At 53.4% G+C, this 26,690-nt stretch overlaps 1 protein-coding gene across 2 annotated transcripts in view; it reads left to right on the top strand.

Moving 5' to 3' along the window:
- The window catches only part of LRIG1 (leucine rich repeats and immunoglobulin like domains 1), a 107,992-nt gene that overhangs the window by 60,190 nt on the left and 21,112 nt on the right, over window positions 1-26,690 (top strand). For both annotated transcript variants that reach the window (XM_055134215.1, XM_055134214.1), the window contains exons 4-7: window positions 19,443-19,580; window positions 21,438-21,581; window positions 23,065-23,208; window positions 24,549-24,692. In XM_055134215.1, coding sequence (XP_054990190.1) covers window positions 19,443-19,580; window positions 21,438-21,581; window positions 23,065-23,208; window positions 24,549-24,692 — 570 coding nt within the window. The remainder of the gene's footprint in view (window positions 1-19,442; window positions 19,581-21,437; window positions 21,582-23,064; window positions 23,209-24,548; window positions 24,693-26,690) is intronic.

Here is a 26,690-nt window from a genome sequence, read left to right as displayed (position 1 = left end):
TGTGCCAAGCAGCTTCTCGGGGTGTATCTGCCCTCGAAGGCCTCACTTTAAGGTGAAATCCTCTGCAGTTTCCCACTTCCTGGCCGCCTTTCAGACCCGAACTGCAAAGATAAAGGTGCCAGTTTGTGATTCTTTCCAGCTCCTTCCACGGGAGATGACAGTGTGTGTTTGGGAAAGGCTCAGGGATGTGAGGTGCACCCGTGTCCCTCTTGGGGTGCTCTCTGCAGGGTCCCGGTCTTTGCCCAGCAGATCTTGTAATGTCTTTGGGGAGTCTAGCACATTTCCTCATGGGGCTGCTGTGAGATGCCCCCTAGAGACCAGCTGGCCATCGAACAGGTGAGGGTGGCCCCCAGGCCTTTCTGGAGAGGAGACAGTTGACCTAAGTGGTGAGGTGAAGCCTTGGGGTTTTCCTCCTGCCTCTGGCTTCTTCTGCCCTGCTTCCCCGTACTCACGGGGCCTCCGTTTGCAGATGGCCGTCACGGCTCTCTCCTCTGGGAATCGTTGAAGTGTACGACGTGTACGACCGTCGCTGTGGGGGGACGGGAGGGAGCTCTGTGGTGCAGCGGGGAGAGTTTATGTTTGTTCTTTTTTTGCAAATTGCCCTTTCCTCTCCCTGGGCAGGTGCGACAAGTGGCCAAAACTCAGTTGATCGCTCTTTTCCTTGCTTGCACACTAGAGGGACTTGGCAGCTCGGGGAAACCAGCATGTCCGTGCCACATGGTGCAGGCAGAGCCCTGGGTGAGGGGCCCGGCGGGGGGCCTGGGCACCAAACACAGGCATTGGTGGGTGGGTGTCTAAAACTCCAGGTTATTTCTGCAGACAGCCTGCAGTTTAAATGCGCCCCAACTTGGAAATCACCAGCAGAAAGGACTGTCATCTCCATCCTCTTACCCTTATTGATTAAATACCCAGCCTCCACCCCAGGTCCCGGCCTCCCCGCCCTCTCTCCTTTTCTCTCCAGGTGGAAGGGAACTAAATACTAAGCCTGGTCTTCAATGAACCGCTTGTGCTTCTGGTGGTCCCTATTATAGGTTTTAGTTACCTCTTTCACCACTGATTTAATTGGAAGATACTGTGAAAGTAAAATGAGGAAACTGCTTCCAGTTTGTGGTGTCTGGGCGGGTGTTTGTTCTGCTTAGACAGACTGCCTCATTGGGTGATCACAGGACTCACTCTGGATTTGCTACCTAATCTGGGCCATTTCTTTGCCCTGAAAGCTGGCCCACCTGTCTCACTTGCATCTCCCTGTAAACCAGAGAAATCCTATTGTAATGGTGAAAGGAAAAAAAAAAACCCTTCATACAGTAAAATGGGAGGCAGAAACCTAACTTCGGGTTCTTTTAAAACCTTTTCATAATTTCAAAAGTAAGACTTGGGTTTTCTTTTAAAACTGAAAATGCAGATGCTGAAGAATGCAGGTCTCCTGATGGGCCCAAATGTTGGCACAGAGACCCTGTCTGCCCGCTAAGCCTGGACACTGTGGCTGCAGGTGGTCACTGGGTATTTCAAAGGGGGTTGCAAAGAGCAACTTGAGTTTTTGAAGTGATGGAACAGACCCCTTAGACATTCTAGAGAGTGGCATTTTCCCCACCCTCATACACCCCTGTAATTTTTCTAAGTGAAAAGCCAGTGGTTAGTTCAGTGTGCTGGCGAAGTGTTGCTGCCTCTTCAGTGCTGTTTGGTGGCAGAACTGGTCATTCAAGAGGCCCCTCGCCAGGCCCTGCCAACAGCAGTGATAAGCCTTTTCACCACCTCATGGCCTGACTGATCCTGTCCCCACCCCGTGTGTGTGTGTGTGTGTGTGTGTGTGTGTGTGTGTGTGTGTGTGTGTGTGTGTGTGTGTGTGTGTGTGTGTGTGTGAACAAGAGCCTCTGTGTGGTAACTCCAGCCATTGTGTGGCTCTGAGTGAGAGCCCGGCCTGTCTTCACTTTCCCTCATGACTGAGAAGGAGCGCTTGCTCTCGAGAGATCCGTGAATTACCCAGGGAGATGAATCCAGAAAACAAATCGTGCACTGTGGCCATCCTTGGATCCGTTTCCCGGATGAGGGCAAGGTTCATTGTCTCCCTGCCTCGGTGGCTTTGTGAAGAGAGCAGCTGGCATGTCGCAGGAGAGCACCCCACCCGTGTGCCTCGAGGCTGCCCTTTGCCAGTGATTGAAGAGAGAACCCCCACGGCTTCTCTGCCTGCTTGCTGCGGGACGAGCTAGTGTTGGAAGGAGATGCCCCTTCACTGCCTGCTTGTTAGAGTGTCGCCCCACAAGGCACAGCCCAACTGGCCACTGAGGTCAGCCTGTGATGAGGGCTGCTGGCGCCCTGGGAATGGGGAGGACGCCCCCTCCTCGCATGCTCGGGCTGTCCCAGGAGTGCCACGGCCAGGCCAGGCCACTCCGCTTCCAGCCCGCCTCTACCAAGACCCCGTTACAGGATCTTCCTCCCCTCTGGGCCTCAAGTCCTTTATCTTTAGGGAGAGAGACATTGTGCCCTGCTGGAACTGCATTTTATATGAATCACACCCCATTCTGCAGGACGTGGTTAACCAGGGGCTGAATGCGCATGGCAGCTGGATGGGGGCGAGGGTGTGTGCCCTTTGGAACACGCGTCCATGGGGTTGGGAATTCCTGCCGTGAGTGATCCAGTGGCTGTGGGGCCTCAGGTTCAGGGGAGGGGCCAGCTGCTAGTGGATGGCCAGCCGAGCCTTGCAGCGCAGAGGTGAGCTTCCCTGAGCACCGGCAGCTCCTGCTTCTGCTTTTCCCTCCCCCCACCCCAGTGCTCACCTCCCAGGGAAGCAGTTGTCCCATGCTTGGCCAATTTGTCGTCAGCTTTTGGTGAAGAAATGAAAGCAGGGCACCTCTGTGGTAAGATGCCATCTCGTCACCTTCTGCCTTGCACTTCACATTCAACTGTACATAGTGAGAATCCGCTCAGATTGTGTCTCTGGATGCTGTGCCTGGGCCCTGTGGCCACCTCCTTCACACAGCATCTTGTCCTGCCTGTCGCTGAGCCCATCCCTTCTCTATCTCCTTGGCGGTGCTGGGGAATTGAGGGGTGCAGTACGAGCGGTGACCATGTTGGTCATGTCGACCTGTTGCGTACCTTGATGCATACAATGTGGCATCTTACGTGTTTGAAGAAGTGCATGGACAAAGGACAAAGGACAGGATTACTTCAAGAAGTGGTGGTGGAGTGTGCTGCAGAAGGTTTTAGACATCACCATCAGGTGAAGGGGCAGTTGGCCCCAAGAGCTGTTCATTGGCATATGCCTCAGGCATAGTCCCTGTAGTCTAGAGATAGTACTTGCTTTCCTGGCCTCTTGGGGTGCGGGGGTCCAGCAGTAGAAACTGTCCGTGGGCAAGAAGTGTGTCCCTGGGAGAGGAGTACGGGCCATGGGGTCCTCTTGTCCAGGACTGAATCTTTTATTTTACAACCTTCTTGTAGCTTTGCAAGCCTTGGGAGGCTTCAGTACGAAATTGCTTGTACTCTGCCATAGGTGTCCCTGATCTCTCTCCTGTGGGGGACTGACAGGTGGTTTGGAGAAAGACTTTTTCCAAAGAGGAGGTAGATTAGGGTCGTCTGTGCATCCAGCTCCTCCCGGGAGACACTGAGCATCCTTTCTCCCAGAGAGCGAAGGCAAAGGGGAGGAGAGGTATCAGACCTTCTACCAGTGTTCCGTTTTATTTTGTTTTATTCTGTTGTATTGGGTTCTTTTTGGTCACACCCAGTGATGCTCAGGAGCTTACTCCTGGTTCTGTACTCAGGAATTACTCCTGGTGGTGCTTGGGGGACCGTGTGGGATGCTGGGGATCGAACCCAGGTCGGCCTTGTGCAAGGCAAATTCCCTACCGCTGTACTATTGCTGTTTGCTCTCACCCCCAAACTGTTTCAAGAGGCATTCTGCAGATAGTAGTGTGTTGAGGGAAAAATACTCTATAATCAGAAAACACAGTAACACCAGAGTGAAAGGTAAACAGCTTTTCTATAGGGCATGTCAGAAACTTTAATAATGAGGCAATAAAGGTGTTTCCCACATAAAATGAACCACATGTTCTATAAAATACTAGCAGTTGTTCAGTTAGATGGAAGGGTTCTGTAGTCATGGTGGTATAAAAAGATGAATCCGCTAGAATGAAAGGTTATCTCCAGAATTCTTTTTTTTTCATTATTATCTTTTCTAATTAAAAAAAAATGTTTTTTCAGTAATCACCTTGAGGTACAATTACAGACTTACAAGCTTTTGTGCTTACGTTTCAATCATACAATGATCAAGTACCCATTCCTCCCCACCACCAGTGTTCCCAGCATCCCTCCCACCACCCCTACCCCTTCCCCCCCCCCACTCCACCTCTGTGGCAGGGCATTCCCTTTTGCTCTCTCTCTCTCCTTATGGGTGTTGTGGTTTGCAATAGTGGAATTGAGTGACCATCATTTGGTGGTCTGTAGTCTACTTTCAGCATGCATCTCCCATCCCCAGCGGGCCCTCCAAGCACCCCATACTTGGTGGTCCCTTCTCTATCTGAGCTGCCCTCTTCCCCAGCCTGTGAGGCCGGCTTCCAAGCCGTATCTCCAGAATTCTTATCAACATGCTTCTTGCTGTGTTGGGAACCAGAGGTGACAAAGGAATAGACGCCGTTATTCTGAATGCTCTCCTGGGCGCCCTGCAGGATGGAGTCCAGGGGAAAAGTGTTGGGTGTTTGGGGGCTGGCTGTGTACACCTGACAGTACATGCATCATGCTTATGTGCATGGGAAAGTCATGTGACCCTCTTGTTGCAGTATTTGCTTTATTGTGGTGGGTGGTCTGGAAGTGACCCTCCTGCATCCCAAGGAACACCTGTTCAGAACTTCACAAAGCCAGATTGTCGTTGGCTGATCTCCGTTTGGTGGGCCTCCATCAGGTCACCTTTTTATAGCCACATTTCTTTCCTTTCTGCCTGCACGCCACTCTGGTTTCCTTTTTTATGAACTTGCTCACTGATGGAATGAAGATAGCCTTTATTTCTAGTCAGAATTGTTCTCTGGAGATCCATTTAGGTTGTTGCAAGTACAAGTAGTTAATTCCTTTTAGTTGCAGAATAGTATTCCATGATATGGATGGTACGTCTCTAACTTTCTGCCTCCTGAGGGAATAACTGGTGTTTTCTACAGTTTTCTACATTATTCTAGATAAGCTTGCAGATAAGCCAAGAGCAAGCCTTGAGCACAGTTGGAGGTGGCCCAAATTCTCCCCCTGCCCAAATTTAGTAGGCGTGTATTTAATAAGCATGTATTAATGTTTCATTGTGGTTTTTAATGTGCACATTAAAACATTACATTTCCCCAATAACTTATGATGTATATAATTTAAGGTGCTTTTTGATCATTTGTATATTTATTTGTATATTTTTTTAAAGAAATATTTTTTGACCATTTTCTAATTGGATTTTTTTAATGCCTCTGAATTTTGACACTTTCTTATATATTCTTGGTACTTGTTCTTTGTTAGGTCTAGGATTTTAAAGTATTTCCCCCCTAGTCTTTAGCTTGTCTTTTTATCTTAATATGTTCTTTCATAAGGAAAATAAAATTAAAAAAACTGAAATCCAGTGTTCTAATTTTCTCTTGTATAGATGTGTTTTTAGAGTCACATCTAGCCTTCAGGTTCCAAGGATATGCTCCTATTTTCCTTTACTTTTTTGCGGGGAGAGGGGCACACCTGGCAGTGCTGAGTTCGTAGTCTTGGCTCTGTGCTCAGAACTCGGCCCTGGGGATACTGGGGAGACCGTATGGGATGCTGGAGATCTTCCCCAGATCAGCCACACGCAGGGCATGTGCCCTACCCACTGTACTGGCTCTCTAGCCCCTACGCACCTGCTTCTCTAAGTAAAATTCTGTAGTTTACATCATGCATTCGAAAGTCCATGGGAATAGTTTTCTGCTTTTTGGAGTAATCCCAAGAACCTGAGTGACAATATTCCCCTCCCACCTTCACAGTTGTGGCCAATAAAGGCCTGAGTAGCACTGTAGCACTGACCTTCCATTGTTCATAGATTTTCTCGAGCGGGCACCAGTAACGTCTCCATTGTGAGACTTGTTACTGTTTTTGGCATCAAATACGCCACAGGTAGCTTGCCAGGCTTTGCCATGCGGGTGGGATACTCTCGGTAGCTTGCCGGGCTCTCCGAGAACTGTAAAAGAAAATAATAATAATAATAATAATAATAATAATAATAATAATAATAAAAATCAAAACCAGGATGAAAGCCCACGAGAGTATGTTTCATTCAGTCAGGAACCAGGGAGAAAGTTGAAGCCTATGGTTCCAGGTAATGGGGCTGAGTGTTGGGCCTGTCAGCACCCAGAGTGGGGAAGACAAGGCCTGGCAGAAGCACGGAACATGGCTTTGATGTCGTCATGGGCCTTGTGTCCTGTAGGGGAGAAGGTTGGCATTAAAGGGCTGACTACTTGGTGCCCCAGAGACCTCCGCAGGTGTAGGCTTGGGAAATGGCGTGGTAAGAGATACCCTCAGTCACATGATCAGGAGTGTCCCAGATGGGGCAGGAACAGGCCGTCAGTGTATGGCTCTCAGAGGGGGGGTCTGGTTGGAGAGGCGCAGCTTCCTCCCTGCGGAATTGCAGAGCTGCCCGGAAGGCGGAAGGGGAGCAGGCAAGGTGCCGGTGACCACCAGCAGAGAGAGCACCTTCGTGGTCCTCGAGGGACTCCAGCCCGTCTCTCATCCTAGCCACGGACCATTCCATGCAGCTTCTTCTGCTCCTGTCCTTCTCGAGGATAGCACAGCCGAGCCTCGTGCTCAGCCTGGTTAGTAGGACCCTCTGTGCAGCTGCTCCGGGGACCTCCTCCAACGTGGCCGGCCCTGGAGAGTGCCCGGGGAGCAGGCTGCCCGCGGCACTCAGACTGTCTCCCAACCCCAGGAGCTCTCTGTTCACTAAGCCCAGTGCGCCTCACCAGGCCTTGCTGAGATAGCCTGTGTCTTGCCAGGTTCGGCAGACCCCGGGCAGGAAACAGGAGCCACTCAGACCTACTTAGGGACCGAACCAGGAATCTCAGTATGATGGGGGGGGGGGGAGAGAGAGAAGCAAGACAACAGAGAGGGGGAAAGGGAGTCAGCAGAGAGAGGAGGGAGAGAGGGAGTCAGAGGAGAGAGGGAGAGAGAAGAGTCTTCACACATCCCTGCGGGACAGAGCAAGGGAGCCCTGGTTGAGTTCATTGTGTGGAGAAATGTCCTCTTCTCTGTTTAGAGGTAATTCTGTATGGAGGATTCGGGTCCCAGCCGTGTTGCTTCCAGCTGTGTTGCCCTTCCTGTGCCTCAGTATCTCCATCTCTAAGGGGGGTTGGCGATAGCATCCAGCTCTTCAGTTGTCCCCAGGATTCTGCGAGCCAAGCCAGAACCTATCAGCAGTAACAAAACCCTCCGATTCCCGACCATGACTCCTTTAAATAGGGCCTTTGCACCTCCGACTCCTGTTCCTGCCGAGAAAGAAGGCATTGTGCCGCCTTGGTGATCAGGTGGCGGAGGGCAGCGTCCTGGGAGCGCCCACTGCCCCGTGCACCTGACTCCTGCCTTGGAACCATTTCCTGGAGGCCGCAGGCCCTCGGCTCGGTTCCAGGCTGCAGCTATGAAGGCCCTTTGAAGTCTCGGCGTCCGGAGCAGTCTGTGCCTGAATGTTCAGGCACTGGGGCGCCAGGAGCCGCTGGAGAAGCACCTTCCCCCCTGGAGAAACCTGGTGTGTGCCTAGCAGTGCCGGGGTGGACCTAAGGGCCCCCCTGCAGGCACCCCAGAGAAAGGTCCCTTGGCTGTGCTCCTCCCGGAAAGCCCTTGCCCTTGGGACTGTCGCAGAGGCCAGGTGTTTCTGCACTTGAGGCCTAGGTCCCAAGTTCAGTGTCTGATGATTGTGCTGCTTTGTGACGTTTCGATTTCTTTTATTTGTACAATCGATAAGTACCTTACAATAATAAGCAAATGAGCAGAGGCAAAAATTCCCCATCGTGGCCATCCTGTGTACAAGAGCAGTGTATTTCCTCCTTTCTTCCTGCTGGCACATTTTGAAGAGTGGCATTTGTGCTATTGTCGGCTCTGTATCTTTCCACCTTAGCGTATGGGGTGTGTGTGTGTGTGGGGGGGGTGTTCCCAGGGTGACCAGGGAGGGCAGCCGTGAGAGGGAAGCTTGTATTTTGCTCCAACCTCTTGAGGAAGCTCACTGACAGAAGCCCAGAGTGGCGCTTCCGTCGGTTCCCCTCAGGAGGCTTCCCCAGAGCGGAGCTGCCGGAGCGCCCGGCCGAGCGTGGTGGGGTGGATCGTGCTTGTGCCGACGCAGGCTGTGGTGGCGGCCTCGCTGCACCTCTCATTTGTGCTCATCGCTGTTGCTCCTCCGTGCCCACCTTCCGTCCCTCAGGTCTGGGAGGGTCGGACCCCTGCCTTCCTTTGCCTGCTGCTGCTTCTCTGCTTCCCCGAGGGCCCTGAGGACTCTGGCAGTCGTAACGTGAAGGACTGGCGTGGTGCTCCTGGCTCACACCAGTGCCGGCCTCATGGCTCCTCACGCCTCATGCTCGTGCTCGGCACTTCCGGCGTGGCAGGTTTTGGGTGAGGGGGCTGGAGTGAACACACAGGCTGTATTGAGTCACATGGGAGAGTCAGGTTGGGAGGAGGAATTGGGCCGTGTGGGCCCTGACTGGAAGAGAGGAACGCCACAGGTGCCCACACTTGACGGGGCTTGGGGGGGGGGAAGAGGCGGGTCATTTCCAGCTTCCCATCCCTCCGCTCCCCTGGATGCCACTTGGTTCTGCCCAGGTGCCAGGATGAGTCCTGGAACTTTCCCCCTTAAAGTCCCGGGCTGTGTTAAATGCCTATCTCTGGGGGGGCGGGGGTCATAGCAGTCCAGACAGTACCCCCGGGGCAAGCTCAGGCCAGCAGAGTCTGAGCAGAGCTCGTCTGTGCCTGAGCCCCTCCGGCCAGGCTGGCCAGGGTGCAGAGATGGGCATCTCGGGGCCTGTGTGGCAGAGCCGTCTCCCCGGACCTGAACTGATGCATCAGTGGAAGTTTGTGTTGGGGTTAAAATGAACTTGGAAATTGTACATTCAACATTTTCTCTCAAGTATTTACTCCCTTCCTTTAAAAGTTAATTCTCTGCCATGCTTTTTACCTTTTTTTTTTTTAAGTAAATAGATTTTATTCACAGGTTTCTGAGAGAAGGAGGAAGGGATAAGAGGGAGAGAAAATAGTGAAAATAACGCGCTCAAGAGAGAACACGGGCTTCTCCAAGGGTGGAGGAAGCCCCTACACATAACCAAGCTTTAGACACAAAAGTATGAAAGCATGAAAGTACACATCTCAAGAGGGGAGATGCGGGCGACACATGTGCTCGGCCACGTGGGCGCAAGCAGCACATGGGCTCAGGCAGCATATGCACCTACCTTTTTTTTTTTTTTTTTGAATGAAAATTTTAATTGGTCTTGCCTCAGATACTTTCCTGAATGATACTCCTTTGTTTAGGAATGTGATGGTGAATGTACAGAAGCAAGTTATGGTTGTAATTCATTTGTTTATTCAATAAATATTTATTGAGTGCCTTTTATAAGCATTATTTTTGGTGTTAAGGGTACGGCAATGGAGAAAATGGGTCACAAGTGTCAGCCCTTGTGCAGCTGAATTCATTCTAATGAGGTACTAGATCTCGGGGCTGCCTCAGATGTGTTACTATAATTAATGTACTCCGAGAACAGCTTTAGATTTACAGAACTATAATTAATATACTTCGAGAGCAGTTTTAGGTTTATAGAGAAATTCAGTGGCACATAGAAACTTCCCGTAAATCCCCTCCTTTGGTTTTCACATTTCACTGGTATGATGCATCTGTTGCAATTGATACGCCAGTATTGATGCAGTGTCATTAAAACCCTCTCCCCCAGGGTTATTCTGGCTCTCCATACCCTTCGTGCTCTTGGTTTGGAGTCGCCAGCCTACTTATGCTCTGAAGGAGCCACTCGGCAGCCTTCGGCAGCCGCCCCCCCAACCCGTCCCTCTGCAGGGCACTCTTTCCTGGGAAGCAGGTTTAGATTTAATTTGCCGGTGCATGCTGACGAGTGCACAGTGCCCTGGTCCTTCGGGGCGGGCCTGACGCTGCCTTGCTGCTGTTAGTGGGCTGGCCACCCTGGACTTCCCAGAACCCTGGCGGCTGACTCTGGGCTGGCTGCGCCTGGGTTTCTTGACTGCAGGCTGTGGACTCCAGCCGCATGTGTGTGAGCTGGTGAGTAGAGAGAAAAATGGACCCTGTCCATTGAGGCACACTTCCCTGGAGGGGGCCATCTGCAGGGCTTCTCTGCAGGGAGCTGATGAAAACTGTTGTTTGAAACCCCGAGAGGAGACCCAGCCCAGAGGAAGTGAACGGGTCTGGAGGCCGGTTGACATCCCAGGCCTGTCTTCAGAGGGGTCGACCCCACCCGACGGAGGCTGTTTATCCCGCCACTGGGCTGCTCTTGTTTTTGATCCAAGCTCCACCTGAATAAACAGATCCAGAACATCATCTGCAGCCAGGCTGAGAATCTGCCAGAATCCCCCGGGGAACCGATGATTCACCAGCTGTAGGGGAAGGAGGAGAGGGAGTGAGTGAGAGACAGACAGAGCGAGAGAGACCTGCTTCTTCTGATTCTCATTTCCTGTCCACCAAATAACCCGGCTGCGCCATTTCTTAGGAGACACCAGTTTCTTAGAACAAATTATCAATTTATGCAACAGAACAGATGGTTTTGGTTTTCATTTTGAAGAAGAATGTAAGGCAGGCCAGCAAGAGGGCCTTTGTCATTCCGAGAAACTTAATTTAGCACGGGAAGGATCTTCTGGGCCAAGTGGTTCATTTAAAAACCTTCATTTTCAAGTTACATTTTGATATTTGTTCTAGTATCAGGTAGCACTGTAGCACTGTTGTCCTGTTGTTCATCGATTTGCTCAAGCGAGCACCAGTAACGTCTCCATTGTGAGACTTGTTGTTACTGTTTTTGGCATATTGAATACGGCACAGGAAGCTTGCCAGGCTTTGCCGTGCGGGTGGGATACTCTTGGTAACTTGCCGGGCTCTCTGAGAGGGTGGAGGAATTGAACCCGGGTTGGCCACGTGCATGGCAAATGCCCTAACGCTGTGCTATCGCTCCAGTCCTAGAACCCAATGTAGTTAGAATACTCATCAATTTGGGTCTTAGAATTTTTCTTCTTCTCCTTTTTTTTTTGGCGGGGGTGGGGCAGGGTGCTCATCAAGCCCTTACAAATAATAATAATTTTGCACCTGAGCAAGATTTAATTGAACTTGGTCATATTCTGTAGCCCCGGGTTGTATTCCTAATTCATGGGACAGGAATTAGGAGGAGAGGGGCTCTTAGGGCAGTGGCATTGAACATGTCATTCAGTAAAGCAGCATGAAGTATGACCCTTGAGCCAAATGGTTTTTCAGGTTCATTTCAGTGATCTGGAAGAACTGGCTTAAAAGGAAATCCCCAGCACCTGCTAAGGCTGAACTTAGGCCTGGCCTGCCCAGTGATCACTGAATTTTGTCGTAATGCCCATTGCTAACAGCTCACTGTCCATCAACAGTAAAGTGTGAAACAACGTGCTGTGTATTCTCTTGAAAGAAGTGGTTTACAGGGTCCAGAGACATAGAAGACTGCCCTTGTTTGATCCCCAGCACCCTATATGGTCCCCAGTCCCGCTGGTGTGGCTCAGAAACAGACAAAAAATAATTTACAGCACTGTCACTGGCTGGAGCGATAGCATGGCGGTTGGGCTTTCGCCTTTCACGCGGCCGACCCGAGTTCGATTCCTCCGTCCCTCTCGGAGAGCTTGGCAAGCCACTGAGAGTATCAAGCCCGTGCGGCAGAGCCTGGCAAGCTACCCTTGCATATTGGATATGCCAAAAACAGTAACAATAAGTCTCTCAATGAGAGACGTTACTGGTGCCCGCTTGAAGTTTACAGCAAAGAAAATTAATTGCTGCTTTTGCAGCAGCATGAATGGATGTCAGAAGCATAATGTTGAGTGAGAGTAAGCAGTTGAGTAAGAGAGTAAGCAGTGTATGTATATAATAATTACATATATAAAGTACAAAAATGGGCAGTGCCAATCATTGGTGATTGCAGTCAGAGATGCTCTTTTGGAAGAGTGAAGAGTCAAGTGAGCAGAGGCAGCTCCGGAGGCTGGAACTGCTGTTTCCTGCTCCGAGCAGTGTCTCCATGAGTGCATCAGACATTTACTCAGCATACACTGAGCTCTACACTTGCTGGTGTTCTCACAAGCCTGTGAAGGTTCAGTCAAAACAAGCAGAGTAAATGCCAGACTTGGGCCAAATGACCGTCTTGGTGCTATGTTTTTCAACAGTGGACGAAGCCATCTTCATGAAATGATACATGGCATTCGATGTTTGCAATAAAACAATGAAGGGAGGCATCAGAGGCTGTCTGCTTTGCACTGAGGTTTACTCTAAATCAGTGCTCTGGGGTGACAGTGTTATACCCTCTCATCCAATTTGCACAGACCCTGGAGTGCTTGATATTTGTGGACGGTGGCACGAGGTATGCCATGCACGGTTGAAATGCTTCTGGTGGCACCCCCATGGCAGGGTGCCCAGTGTGGCAGGTCCGAGTCCGCTGGTGTGGAGTTGTGGAGAATGGGAGGTGGGAGGTGGGTTAGAGTCTGTGAAACACAGTGACCTTTGCCACCCTTGGGTTTGCACTGCGCTGTTCCACTGACACTTGGATTTTCGGCTGCCAGGATGAGCATTCCTAAGCCCTGTATTGTCACCCTCTTGTCAGCCAGGGGTTAGAATGGGGCAAGAACTCTCTTTTGAATTTTACTGAGTTGTTAAGGAACACGTTGGAAAAGTCTGATGTGGTAGTGTGGGAGTTTGCTGTTCCTACTAAGAGCAGTCACTTTCAGGGTTGACAGTTGGACTTGCGTGAGGACTGTAATTGTCTGGCAGGGCTCAGGGGCATGCTTAACATGCTTAACTGTCAGGACCAGTACATTGGCCAACTTCAGTGCATTTGAAGAAGTAAAAAGGGTAAGGATAGACAGTGTGAGTGTCTGTTCTCTGTAGTCACCCCCTGGCCTGCCTGTCCGCACTGCCTCCAGTAAGGAACCGGAACCATCTTCTAAGGAACACAGAAATGATGCAGGTTGAGATTCCATTTTACTTCCTAAAGAGGCAGAGAACTCATCAGGGAGGTTGACCATTAATGATGTCTGACATGGGCACTGAAGGGAGAAGGGTAAGATTCTCTCTGCTGTAGAAGGTAGTTAGCCCCATTTTTACTGGTGGCTAAACAGATAAAGAGTGATTTACCCGCAGTTCCAAAGATGTATCTGAGCATGAATTATAATTGGCATCCTTAGTCCCCACGAACCCAGATAGATTGCTACAGAATGTACCAGGGGTCAGCTGACATGTGGCCCACAGCTCGTGTTTGTAAATAAAGTTTTATTGGAGCATACACTTATTTTACATTCCAATATCAGAATTGATAGTTGTACAGAGACCTTACGATCCACAGAGCCGAAACTATTTCCTCTCTGGCTCATTATAAAACAAGTTCGCTAACTCTTGGTGTAGATAATCACTGAATTATTTCAGGAACCAGCTGTAATCCATTTGATCCACCTTGACCCAACTTCCTTTGATCTCCTTACCCTTTCTTCCTGTTATTTCTAACATGAGATCCTTCCCGTCACTAACAGAAGTATCTAGGGAACCAAGCTTTCACAGAACCATAGTGGAACAGTTACTTATGATAAAAAGTTCAAAATGTTGATTTCAAATGCCTTCGTCTCTTCTACTGTCTTAATTTAACACCAACTCTGAAAACATAGCCAAGTGGGGAGGGCTTATCTTGCTTGCACTCTGCCTTTGAAGACTGGCTTTATTTTTGAAGACTTTAACAGGTGTTGGTTTAATAGACTTCTGTATTAAGTTCTCCTCGCTCTGCAGGAGAGCCTGAGGGGTAAATTGACACTGGATGGAGGTGAACACAGAGGGTTGTGAGCACACAATCCACCCCTACCCTCACAGGCCTCGTGCCCACAGAATCGGCTCCCCTGCTTTGGTGACGGACAAACGGGGATGCTCCCTTGATGAAGTCAGTGGGAACGTTGGCCAGTCCGACTTTTCTTCTCCCCTCCTTCTCCGCCTCCTTCCTCCCCACCCTGTGCTATTTTGTAAACTACAAGAGCATCCTTCTGCAGATTTTCATCCCTTAAGAGTGCCCTTGAACGTGGGTCTATAAAGACTGGCTCTCCAAGGATGTGTGCTCGCCCAGAATATTCTTTCTGCCTCTAACTGTCTTAGAGATAGAGCTTGGCAGCCCAGGCAGCCCTGTCTGCAGAACTGTCACTCACACGGGACACTAGAGGCGTTGCAAAGGCAGACGTGGCTGAGGCCCGTTGCTACAGCTCTCTGAGTTGGCTGGGAGATAACCAGCAACCTCTCAGGCTAGAATTTTGCTCAAGGTTTATGGATTGGTTCAGGATGGGACCCTGAAAATTTAGCCCAGGGAGTCTGAGCCACACTGCTAAATAGAGCCCTGCTCCCTCGGGTTTATAGCCTTGGCTCCTTTTGCTTCCCAGCTGTGTGACCTCGGGCACATTCCACTAGCTCTCAGGGCTGGGTGTCCTGGGCTGGAGAGATAACGATAGGCCCTCCTCATCAGACGGCTGTGTGACTTCTCTGGTGCTTCATCCAGAGCCTTCCACAGCCACTGGTCAGGTGTTAGAAATGTTGGAGCACCTGGAGTCGGATTCAGAGGTCTAAAGGAGACCGTGAACTTTTGGGAGCGGGAGTCAGGTGTGTGCAAGGAGCGAACTGAGGACCATTTGTATTGCATGTGGCATTGCACACCCAGGCTGTTCCGAGAGAGGGGTAGCAGGATTGAGCCAGGGTGGCGAGCTCCTTTCGGCCATCTGCTCTCATGGGGGGCGTAGAAGACTCTGCCTCAGGGGACCGATGACTCGCTGGTTTCTCTGGCTTTCCTCAGTGGGTGTCTGGAGGGTGTCTTAGATGGGCAAGCCGCCCCTGGTCGGGTAGGACCACAGGGTTTGGTGGGCTCCAGTCAGAGGCTGCGCTCCAGTCCCACTTGCTGTAGGAGGGAGGGTTGGGATTTGTTTGGGAAGCGGTGCCAGCGACCCAGAGCAGCCGGGTCTTTCTAGTGACGAGGCTGGATGCCCCAGCTGGAGCGGGCTTGTTGCATGCGTGAAGCTGAGTGGGAGCTTTGAGTCAGCCCTTTGTTTCTCAGAGAGAGAGTCAGTCAAGCCTGCTTGTTTGCACTGAGCTGAGGCAGAATAGACAGAAACCAGTCACTCATTAATTCTATTCATTCTTTTTCCAGAGCACCCCTTACAAATTAGCTCCTGAACCTGGTTCTGAGGATACAAATATGACTCATAAAAACAAGAACCCATTTTATTGAGCAACTGCTACTTGTCAGGTCACATCACCCCCACGGGCCATAAGGAACTTCACACCCCTCATTACTGATGGAGCACCTCTAGGTTCACACACACAAATGGTAGAGCTAGGATTTGAACTCAGCTTGGCGGCCCTGAGAGCCTGTTCTTCCTCCACACTTGCTGTGCCACACCCAGTAAGGACTCTTGACCGTGGGTGGAGGTACCAGCATCCAGCATGTCCGCTAACATAGTCTGGCTCATATTTCTGCGAGGGAAGAGAGGCTGAAGCACAGGGATATGTAGCCATTTTTCAACGTGCATGAGGAGTTCAGGTAGAGTTTGCTCAGGGCTGTTGGCTGATTTTGACATGATTCTGGACCAGGGTTAGTCTGCCTTATGAAAAGGTTGAAAACCACTGATCTAGTCCAGAGCAGAGGTTAGCCCTGGGGTAGAAGATAGCACATGGGGACAGCAGTGTTTGAGCCCTGACGACCTTGAGTCACTGTCAGCTGGTTCATTGTGTGTCTGAGCACTGCTATCACAGATTTCAGTTCTATTTATTTGTTTTATTTTTTTGTTTGTTGTTTTGGAGACATATCCAGCAGTACTCAGGGGCTACTGCTGGCTTTGCAGTCAGGAGTTACTCCTGGCATTGCTGGGTGGGATGCTGGGGATCAAACCAGTTGGTTTGTGTGCAAGGCAAGCACCCTGTCTGCTGTACTCTTGCTTCTTAGGCCCTCATTATTTGTGATTCACTTAAAAATACTCAGTGAGCACCTACTATGTGCCTCACGCTTTCCAGTGGCCTGGAGACACAGTAGTGGACAACATGAGCCAACATCTCCATCTTCATGGAGACATGACTTGATGGGAAAGAAGATACTAAGCTAGAAATAAGAAAAAACACTGCTGTGGGGAGAAAAAGAATGGTGCGTGGTGGGCAGGGAGAGGGGAATTACGGGAGTCTCAGGCTGAGGAGTTCCATGAGCTGACTTGGGTCTTACTCGGTCCAGTTTCTTGAATGGTGGGGAAATGTGCATAAAAAAAACTTCACCATTTTTATCTTCTGAGTTCAGTAGGGTTGAATCTCCGAATGCTGTACTTGTGTTGTACAGTGTATCTCCAGAGCAGAACCTTTTCTGTCTTGCGAAACTAGGACTTCATTCAGCACCTGCTTCGGGGTTCAGGAATTTGACATCTGTAGATCGATACCTTGAAGAAGTGTCATCATCCACTATTTGCCCTTTTCTGTCTAGCTTTCTTGTTTTTTAAACATAGTGTCCTCGGAGTTGTATGTAAAGAATCAAATTGTACTTTTTAATGTTTGTAAACCTGAGTTTCAGTGGCGCACACGTGCAACTTACATTACGTTATAATGTGATGCTACTTCCAGTAAGAAACCAACGTATTTATGGCAGAGTTTAAACAGACACGTCACGTGCTCAGGATTGCTTTGTGCGTAGCATGTGTGTGACTTTCCTGCTCGGGGGTAAGCAAGAGCCCAGCCTCACTCAGGCTCATTGTCTGCATCCCACAGGGCATTCGTCCCATGGAGTGTGGCTTGCTTCCCTTTTAAGAAACAGGCTTTTGTGTTTCTTTTTTTGTGTTTTTTTTTTTTTTAAATAGGTTCAAGTAGGAGAGAAAAGCAAAGGATCTCCCGAGTGGGAAGGAACTTAGTGTAGGACTCAGTTCTCAAAACAGTGTTGAAATATGCTTAGTTGTTCAGTATGTGCGCTGAGCTGGGGCTGCGGGGTTCCGCCTGGTGTGGCTTTCATCTGTCAAGAAGCTCGCTCCCGAGAAGGACTCCCTTCTGTGACATCTCAGCAGTAGCCACCCGAGCTCACGAGTGGGTGTCCCGTCGCGTCTCTCCTGGTTGCCTGGACTCAGCATCTTCCCACGTGCCTCTTTGACGTCCGTGTGGTTTCTCGGGAGGAACAGCTGTCAGGGTGCTGGGTCCTTGTGCGAGAGCCGTGGTTGTGTTGCACACGGCCCTCATGGAGAGATGCTGCGTGAATGTTACCACTGCTCGGCCGGGCAGGGGAGGGGAGTGCAGGCAGTAGCTTGCTGACCTGGTTGTCTTAACCTTTGCAAATAGAAACCTAAGCCTTGTTGTTTGATTGGCGCACCCCACCCCACCCCATGGGTCCCCTGAAGCTTGTTGTGTCGCTTTCTGTGGCCTTCACTCACCTGGGCCCCCGGGCCCCAGCTTCCTGTGGCCTGATTGTGCCAGGAGATGGTTTCTCATGCGTCTTCCTGGCCGGCCCTCGCGGCGCCGCTCCTGACGGGCCCCTGCCCTTTCTTCTTGGCAGCGGGCACCCTGCCCGCTCCGCGGCCCCCAGCATTCTCTTCCCAGAATTCAGCGCCAGTCCCTCTTTTCATCCAGCCTGTCCCCCTCATTCCCATGCGCCCTCCGTCCTGTCTCCATGGCGGCCTCTTCTACGCACGGGGACCTTCCCCAGCGTGTGAAAGGGGCCGTCCTCCTCAGCGTGGCCCTGGCATGGCGCGGGGCCCGCAGCCTTTGATTCAGTGAGGCCCGAGACAGAGGAGGAGAGACAAAGACAGAGGTCATGGCGGCGAAGGTGGGGGCAGGAGAGAGGCCTGGGGTGGTGCGGTGGGAGGAAGGGGGCTGAGGGGCGGGGGGCCCTTCGTGAGGTGCCACCGTGCAGTGTGCTGCCCCTTCCGGCTCTCCACACTCAGTCACTCAGTGCATCAGGAATCAGGACTCCTGCCCCAGCTCTGCGCCTTTAGCTCCTCTCCTCCCCGCCCCAGACCAGCGCCTGGGAATCTTCACACACACACACACACACACACACACACTCACACTCACACTCACACACCTCTCATACCCTCTGGGAGTCCTGTAACACACCAGTCATGCAAGACACTCCCCACGCTCCCCATTGCCTTCTTGGGAATCTCCTAACACACACAGACATACCCCCCCCCCCTCCACATACCCTTCTGAAACTCTTGTAGCACGTGCACACACACACACAGCACGCCACACAGCACATACTCTCTGGGAAAGAGGGCCCTTTTGGGACTGATTTGGTTAAGTGTTTGTTTAAGAGATGGCACTTTGTTAGCGCGCCTAGCTGACTTGCCTTGTGTTCAAGAATGCTTTGATTGGCCGGGGACCCTGACACTGTTCACTCAGAAACTGGCCCCAGGGACTGCCTGGAGCCCGGAGGCCAGTGCTACCACCCAACAGATTAAGTATCTGAGTGTCGATCCGGCTGGGCCTTCTTCCCCCAGGCAGCGCCAAGCCCACGCCCAGGTGCCTTCCTCCAGCCTTCTTCCCTCCGCGTCTCCTCTTCCTCATGATGCCAGCGGCTTTCAGAAGGAGGACTGGACACCCACACCGGTCCTGCTGTCCAGGTGCCCTTTCGGCACAGTCGGGCCTGTGAGAGGCTCGTGTGCAGTGAAGGATGTGCCCTTTCCTTCGGGGCAGGAACCCGAGAGACAGGATGGGGGGATTCGGTTCCGAGAAACCTAGCCCCTGTTGGCTTCTCTTGTTAAAGGGTCAGTATTGTGCCCCTCCCCCACTCTTTTAAACTCCCCGTGCCCGGCTCCACAGCTGGTCATAGTGGTCAGGGTCCGTCGTCCCGAGGTGTGTGCTGTGCCCGTGCAGGGTGGGGCTGTTCTGGAGGGAGGGCTGAGAGCAGCTAGAGCTGGCCGGGCGCACCACCGGCATGTCCATTCAGGGACGCCCCCCAGCAGACTCGGGGTTCCAGTGCTGCCGTCCACCCTGGCATCATCCGAGTCCACTGAGGAGAGCGGCCAGGGCCAGAGTGTGGCCACAGTTGCCTCAGACCCACAGACCCGCAGTGTTTCCTCCTGCCCAGGCCGCAGAGAGTAACAAGGCAGGGGAGGGTAATGGGGGACTCATTTTCTTCGTTGTGTTCCTGATTTTTCTCTGAAATGGCCCGAGTTATTTTCCGTATGTGTGTGTGTGTGGGGGGGGGGGGGTTGGTGGAAATGTTTCTCTGCAAAGTGTCACTCTCCAGTCACCTCCGTCTGTGTTTCAGGCAACACAACAAGATCCGCGTGGTGGAGGGGAGTGTGCTGAAGGCGTACGTGGCCCTGGAAGTGCTGGATCTGAGCGCCAACAACATCACGGATGTGCGCAACACCTGCTTTCCACACGGGCTGCGCCTCCGGGAGCTGTGAGTGCCCTCCTGCCCGCCCGCTCCTGCCCTCTGGGCGGGGAGGCCACTGCCTCCCCCTGCCAGTTTGCCGCCACTTCCCGACCCTGCAGCGTTACCCTGACCTTGGGGCGGGGAGAGGGGAGCGGCTCGTGGCTCACTGGTTCCCATCCCGCTCCTGGCTGTGTGGGGAGGAGGCCCCCAGACTCGCCGTGCAGAGATTTAGCCCCTCAGATCCAGGACAGTCTTGACCACCAGAGCCTAGACCTCAGACAGCGCCAAATAGAAAACCTCGGCCCCGTCGGAGGAAGCCCGTGGCGGGCTTAGCTCGTCCCTGTGTGCTTCTCAGTCAGGGGCTCTGGTTAAACTGCTCGCCTGGCTTATTGTCTGTGGTGCTTGGGCCACACTCAGGCTCAGGCTTACTCCTGGCTCTGTGCTCAGGGGTCACTCCTGCGGTAGAACCCAGGCTGGCTGCTCGGAAGGCAAGCACCTCCCCATTGCATTACCTCCCCAGCTCGGATTTGTTTGTTTGAGGGGCCTGATTGTACTCTGGGCTCTCGGGACCCTCTAGTTGCTTTATGCCCTCTTAACACCCTCTCTCACATCGAATGGGAAGAGAAAAACTGTGACAACCTCCTTACCCCACTGCTTGCTGGTCGGAAGATGCTGCTCGGGGGAGGAAACTGAGGCTGCGGGTTAGGGAGTCTTTCTAAAAGACCCGAGTGCTCCCTCCTGAGTCACTTGGGAGGAGCGGGCTTGTGAGGTGCTTTAGGGGTTGTTGTGACCCCTCTTTGCAGGGAGGTTGAGGCTTGGTTGGCATCTGGATTTTCCAGGACCTCCAGGGAGAGGAGCCACTTCCCCCTTAGTCTGTGAGCAGGAAGGAGGCCTTTGCTTCTGGGAGCCTTGGCCCCCGGGAGGACTCTCAGAAGGTGTCCTGCTGCCGCCTGGCACTTCTCTGCCTAGACAAACCGGCAACCGTGAACTTGAATTGCAGTGACCTTTCCTGTCCGCACAAAAGCGGGAGGGACTTTCTCTTTTGGCAGATGCTGGCAGGTCTCTCTTCATCACACGTGCTGTTCTTCTTTAATCTGGAGTGTTAAGAACAAACAGTCCAACCCCATTTGCAAAGAATCCTCATGTGCCCTGTCCTGGGTCACTCCCTGGAGGACATGCCTCGCTCTCGTTCCTTCCACAGCAGACTCACGTGCTTTCTCCTTTCTGCTTCTGTCTGTCTGTCTGTCTGTCTGTCTGTCTGTCTGTCTCTCTCTCTCTCTCTCTCTCTCTCACACACACACACACACACACACACGCGCGCGCGCGCGCGTGCATTTATCTGGCAAAGTTAGTGTGAGGTGTGCGGTAGCTTCTAGAGGAATACTATTCTCTTCCTCCGTTTTTCTTGTCTGTCTTGTTTTCTGTTGATACAATGTACACACTTTGGAATGCCCAGATGCAGTACAGTCAAGTGCGCTCTGAGGTGTCTCTCAGGGTCGGTGTCCCATACATGCTTAAGCTTGTAGGTGGAGATACCTTTGAAGTGTTTTTAAATCGGGGCCATAGGGATGGGGTGGGGTTGGGGTGGCTGTTCCTTCTGGCGTGCTTGGGGGTCACGGGGGAGTATGTGCACTGTCTAGTCCTGGAGGTATGCAGTCACCAGGGAAGGAGCTCAGGGTGGCCTTTTAGCCCCGTCTGGTCCTGAAACCAGGCTCCATTCTGGCCCTGACACCCTTGGGAGTGAGGATGGGCTTGGGCGCCCTGGGGTCTCGCTGCCCTGTGTATGCCTGTCCCTTTGGTGGGCATTTGCATCTCTCTCCAGTGGGCACAGGACAACGAAGGCCTCCCACTGACCATTACATTTTCTCTCCTGAATCTTTCCAGCAACCTGGCAAGCAACCGCATCAGCACCCTGGAGTCGGGTGCGTTTGATGGTCTGTCACGGTCACTGCAAACACTTCGGCTGAGCAAAAACAGAATCACCCAGCTTCCTGTGAAAGCATTCAAGTTACCCAGGCTGACACAACTGTGAGTACAGAGACCTGCACTTTAATTAAGGTTGGCCAAACTTTATGGAGGCCAGATTTCCCCGGAGACCTTGTACCAAATGCAGCTCTTTCCTTGCTTGCCTCCAGTCAGGCTTTGCATTAATGGTCCTGTGGCAACACCCAATAAAAGGAAATTCGTATCTGGGTCTGGAGCCTGCGAGCGGGCAGCTGGGAAACCGAGCCCTGAGCATAAATGTGCTCATCGTCCTGGCACTTTCTGAAGCGGAAGGTGGAACTGTGCTGATCAGCTCCTCTGGCTCATGCTGATGAGCCTGGGCCAGTTCCTTTTTTCCCTTAGAGGTTTTGTTCTATGGTTTTGATCCCTCCGACCCCCAGACACTCCTCTGCAGCTTGTGTCATGGGTATCGTGATGTCTAACCTTTCTTGAAAAGTGTAAGAGGAGGTGGGCAGTGTAAGCAAGAGATGGGGACCATCTTCACCCCAGAATCTGACAATGTACTTTGTTGGGTTTTTTTTTTTGAGAGGGGGATGGGGTTAAGCAAGATCATTTTTGTTGAAACTTCTTTAGAAAGGTGTGAGGGAAGAGAAAGAGAGACGTGCACGTTCTCTACGGAGCACAGGCTTTTCCAGAACGGAAAAGGAAAGCAAAGGTCACCTGTAGACAAGCAAGGGAGAGGCGTGTCCAAGGGAGGACATGTCGAGGAGCAAGCTGGCACTTCCTAAAGGAAGAATCGATTTTGTGTTTTGGAATGACAAGTATCCTCCACTATGGCCGTAGGGTCAGAGTCAGGAAATGGACTTTTTTGTTCTGTGCCCACGTGTAACAGCAGAACGTACCTCAGAAAATAAGCTGATACTGGACCTTGGGTTTAAATGGAACAAAACAGTTGTTGAGAGCCACGAACCCCAACACCTTCACCTCCCACCTCCACCCTGGGGTAGGTCCCGGCTCCCAGCTCTGTGGGGCTGGTGGTGACTCAACAAGGCAGAGTGGGTGTGGGGGCAGGGTCGCCCTTTGGGGAAACCAAGGGCTCTCGGACGAGCCCTGTGTTCCTGACGCATCTACTGAGCTCGGCTGTAGCTGCTGGGCAGGGAGCCGGCGGTGTGCTCATCACCGCGCAGAGATCCTGTGTGCCCCGGGCGTGCTGTGCCGGTCCCCGAGGGGAGTGCCCGCTCAGTGTGCCAACCAAGTGGCCGGTGTCACTGGATCCTGCCGTGGCTGTCTGATTCGTGGGCTTCCCTGAGTCGTGGCATTTGCCGTGGGTTTCTGCAGCTGAGCTCAGTGAGATCCTTGAGCTGCCACCCCGAGTCGCGCCCTCACCGCGGGTCAGAGTGTGTGTGTGGGGGTGCAGCAGTGCTCGCTCCCTCGGGGGCGCCCTCCTTCCTCCCTCACAGCTGCTCCCCACCAGTGTGTGCCCCCACCCGCCCTGACACCGGGGCCTTCCCACAGGCCTGCACACACATGGTCAGCGCTGCTTCAGCCACCGGCTCTCTCTCCTCAGGGACCTCAATCGGAATCGGATCCGGCTGATCGAGGGCCTGACGTTTCAGGGCCTCAGCAGTTTGGAGGTGCTGAAGCTTCAGCGAAACAATATCAGCAGGCTGACAGATGGGGCCTTCTGGGGACTGTCCAGGATGCACGTGCTGTGAGTGTGGGCGCAGCAGCGGGGGTCTCAGTGTGTCACACACGCATGCCCGTGTTAGCCAGGAGGGGTCCCTGGGCCCGGGGCCCTCACCTTTGGGACCTTAGCGGGCCCAGCTCTGTGCCTTTAGGGATAGGCCAGATCCGAGGGGGGCATTTCCGCAGAGATGTGAGGATTGGGCACAGCAGGAAGGGGGTCCTCTCCCCTCCTCCACTGGCGTTGCAGTGGCAGGGAAACTGCAGGACAGGCTCCCCCCCCCTTCCCTTCTCCCTTGGCTGCAGGAAGTTCCTCTCTCCCCGTTTCGGAGCTGACAGCCTTTCTTGATGTGCAGGTGGGCCAAAAATGTGTAGTTCATCCTGGGAGATTTATTTATGCTCCATGAGCTAATCATTCCGCCTGCTGCAGCTGTTCCTTCCGCTTGGGGGGGTGGGGGAGGGCACCCTTGCGGCCAGATGTGCCCAGTCGCCCCAGCCTCGTCCAGGGCCGCAGACCAGGCCTCCTGCTTTTAAGTGGTGAAATCAGTTTCTTGCTTTTCGAAAGTCGCCATGCTCTGAGTTGAAGAGCACGAGGTAGTGCAGCGAAGCCGTCGTTGCCCCCACACCAGCCATCCTCGTTCCTCTCCCACGGGGCACTTGCTCTTCGGGGTTCAGTTTTTCCTTTTGTTTTGCTTTTCTGTTTTCTGTCACGCTTTCAAGTGTATTCACTTGTGCACATGCTGTTCGTGGGTTCGCCTGAGACTCTTGATAACCCGTGATGGTGCGTGTTCAGGACACCCCACCCCTGGTGGCCTCTGCAGGCTCAGGCGATGCCCCTCCCCTGCCTTAGTTATTCCTCAGAGTAACAGGATGAAAATACTTTGTTTTTTTCTTTCTTTTTTTTTTGCTTTTTGGGTCACACCTGGCGATGCACAGGGGTCACTCCTGGCTCTTGCACTCAGGAATTACCCCTGGCGGTGCTCAGGGGACCATATTGGATACTGGGAATCGAACCTGGGTCAGCCACGTGCAAGGCAAACGCCCTACCCGCTGTGCTATGGCTCTAGCCCCTGAAAAGGCTTTCTGTGCCATGCATGTCACCCTTCCCCGCCTGCCTCGAGGGCCTTCGCTGCAGCATGTGTCTGTCCCACCCCTTCTGGCACACTTCAGCACCACCCGTTTCTGTGTTCCGGTCTCCCCCGCCTCTCCATACATATGCACACATGCCACGCTCACACAGGTCCTCACACACTGTTATACCCCCGGCCCCCGAAGGGGCCGAGATAGAGGGTCCTCTCGCCACTCGCTGTCGCGTGGGGGCCGGGCACACCGGGAGTCGCGCCTTCACGCCGCGGGGTCTCGCCACAGGCACCTGGAGTACAACAGCCTGGTGGAGGTGAACAGCGGCTCGCTCTACGGCCTCACCGCCCTGCAGCAGCTCCACCTTGGCAACAACTCCATCTCCCGCATCAACCGCGACGGCTGGAGCTTCTGCCAGAAGCTGCACGAGCTGTGAGTAGCCCTCCCTGGCCCTGCTCGAGCCGAAGCCCCCAGAGCTCAGGGCCTGCAGATGACACGGCGCGGTTGGCTTGGGGAGACGGGAGCTCAGGGCGAGGTGCTCAGTGGTGGGCCGCTGGCCACAGTTGGTTCTGGAGAGACGCCGGGATTCTGGCGACACATAATGACCTGTGGCCAGCTCTGAGCTGGGCCCAGCACATCTCGGCGACTGTGTGCTCGGCTTCCCCCGGTGTCTCTGCACCCCTAGTTTCAGATGAGTGGGAGCCTGTGCCCCGGGCCTGCTCGGCTGGAGAAAGCCTGCGAGGTGCTCGCAGCCCAGGGATAGCCGGGGCTGTGGCCTGGCTGGTGTGTGAGCCACCTGAGCCCGGAAGAGACCTTGAGCCAGTGGTGGGCTGCCAGGACCCCCGCACCCTCCTCCTCTCCCACAGGCTTCCCAAACGCCCCCTTTACAGCCTGTGTCCCGGGTTCTGCTCTGGGACTGCAGCGGTGTGGCCATGTGCTGTGCTTCTGCTCCTGGGCTGGTGACAGGCCACGCCCAGGCCCTCCTGCAGCTTGGGGCTGTCGGCATGAAGGCCGCAGTATCAGGGCCCACAGATCTCTCCCTGACCCACTGACCTCACCGGGCAAACCCGGAGGATGCTTAAACTCAGCGTTGGACCTTGCACTGGTATTCCCATCTGCTCTTCCTCCCGCATCCCCTGCTACCCGACCCACCAGGAGCTGAAATGTGTGTGTCCGCCAGTCCATCACTCCCAAAGGCAGGAATCAACAGTCTCCAACTCTTGGATTCTGTGTGTGTTCGTGTTATCCCTTTGGGCTTAGCCCCCTGCCCCAGCCAGCCATGCAGTTGCACACTAATCTCCAGGGTAGGGGAGAGCTCCTGGCACTTCCTTTGCTCGGATGGGGGTGCTCCTAGGGAGCCAGTCACTGTGGGATGCGCATGATTTCTTCTCTGCTGCCCCTGCCTGCCCCGGGGGAGTGCCTAAGGCGCGCAGTCCTGGAAGGCTGGGGGTGAGCGTGGCGTGGAGGTGGCCCTGGAGGAGTGCTTCCCGCCCATGTGTGCTGGCTGACCCCTGAGTGGGTCTTTAGAGACAGGCCCCAGTAGTGGGGTCCCATGAGCGGAACTTCAGAGACACTCCCAGGAGAGTGCCTTGACCAGTTGGAGCAGCTCGTCTGAGCCACAGGTCACCTCCCCCCCAGTCCTGGGGCTGCTTCCCAGGGCGTGTCCCTCCCCTCCTTGCAGCCAGATTCTTTAATTGCAGGTGATGATGTGCTTTTGATCTCCTGCCAGGTCTTTGGACTGACAGACACCATGACTTATTTCTCTGGGAGGGGAAAGAATGCCAACTCCCCGCCGACTTCAGAAACTCATTAATCTTCTATGAATTGATTCTCCCTCCTGCTCTAGCCCCCGTTTTTCAGTGATTTTTCAGTGATAGATGACTTTCCATACTCAGCAACCGACCCTGGCCCGTCTTAGGGGTGCAGGGAGCGTGCTGGAAGGCAGGGTGGATCGTGATGCCCGGGAGAGGAGTGTGACTTGGGGACACGGTTTCCCTGTTCTGGTTTTTGGGGGGCGGGGGGGGGGTTTGTCATGGGAAGAGATTGGCGTGGGTGGGGGCAAGGAAGCCTGGCGGGAAGCTGGGGCTGGCAGGGGAGGCGGCTTGTTCAGCAGTGGCTCGTGGTGCCCTCTGCTGGCCGCTGTGGGCGTTTGGCCTGGACGGCCTTGCTGACTGTCAGGCCCTGCGGGGTCCCCTCGGGTCTCCCGCCCTGCGTCAGAACCCCCATGGTACCATCATTCTGAAAGGGTCCGGGCCGTGGATCGGCCCAGCGGGGTTTGTGTCGGCCCGTGTTCGGCAGACCTCATGGCGGTGACCTCTCCAGGCGCTGGGCTCCGAGGGGGGCCGCCCTGTGGGTTTCCAGCTGCAAGACCACCCTGGCCCCGGACACTCATGGGCTCAGCGGGTCCAGCGGAGACTCAGCGGGTGGCCG

Source organism: Sorex araneus, chromosome 4 (assembly GCF_027595985.1).
Source record: "Sorex araneus isolate mSorAra2 chromosome 4, mSorAra2.pri, whole genome shotgun sequence".
Classification (NCBI taxonomy): Eukaryota; Metazoa; Chordata; class Mammalia; order Eulipotyphla; family Soricidae; genus Sorex; species Sorex araneus.
The sequence above is the reverse complement of the archived record's forward strand: the minus strand, read 5'-3'. Positions and strand labels throughout refer to the sequence as shown.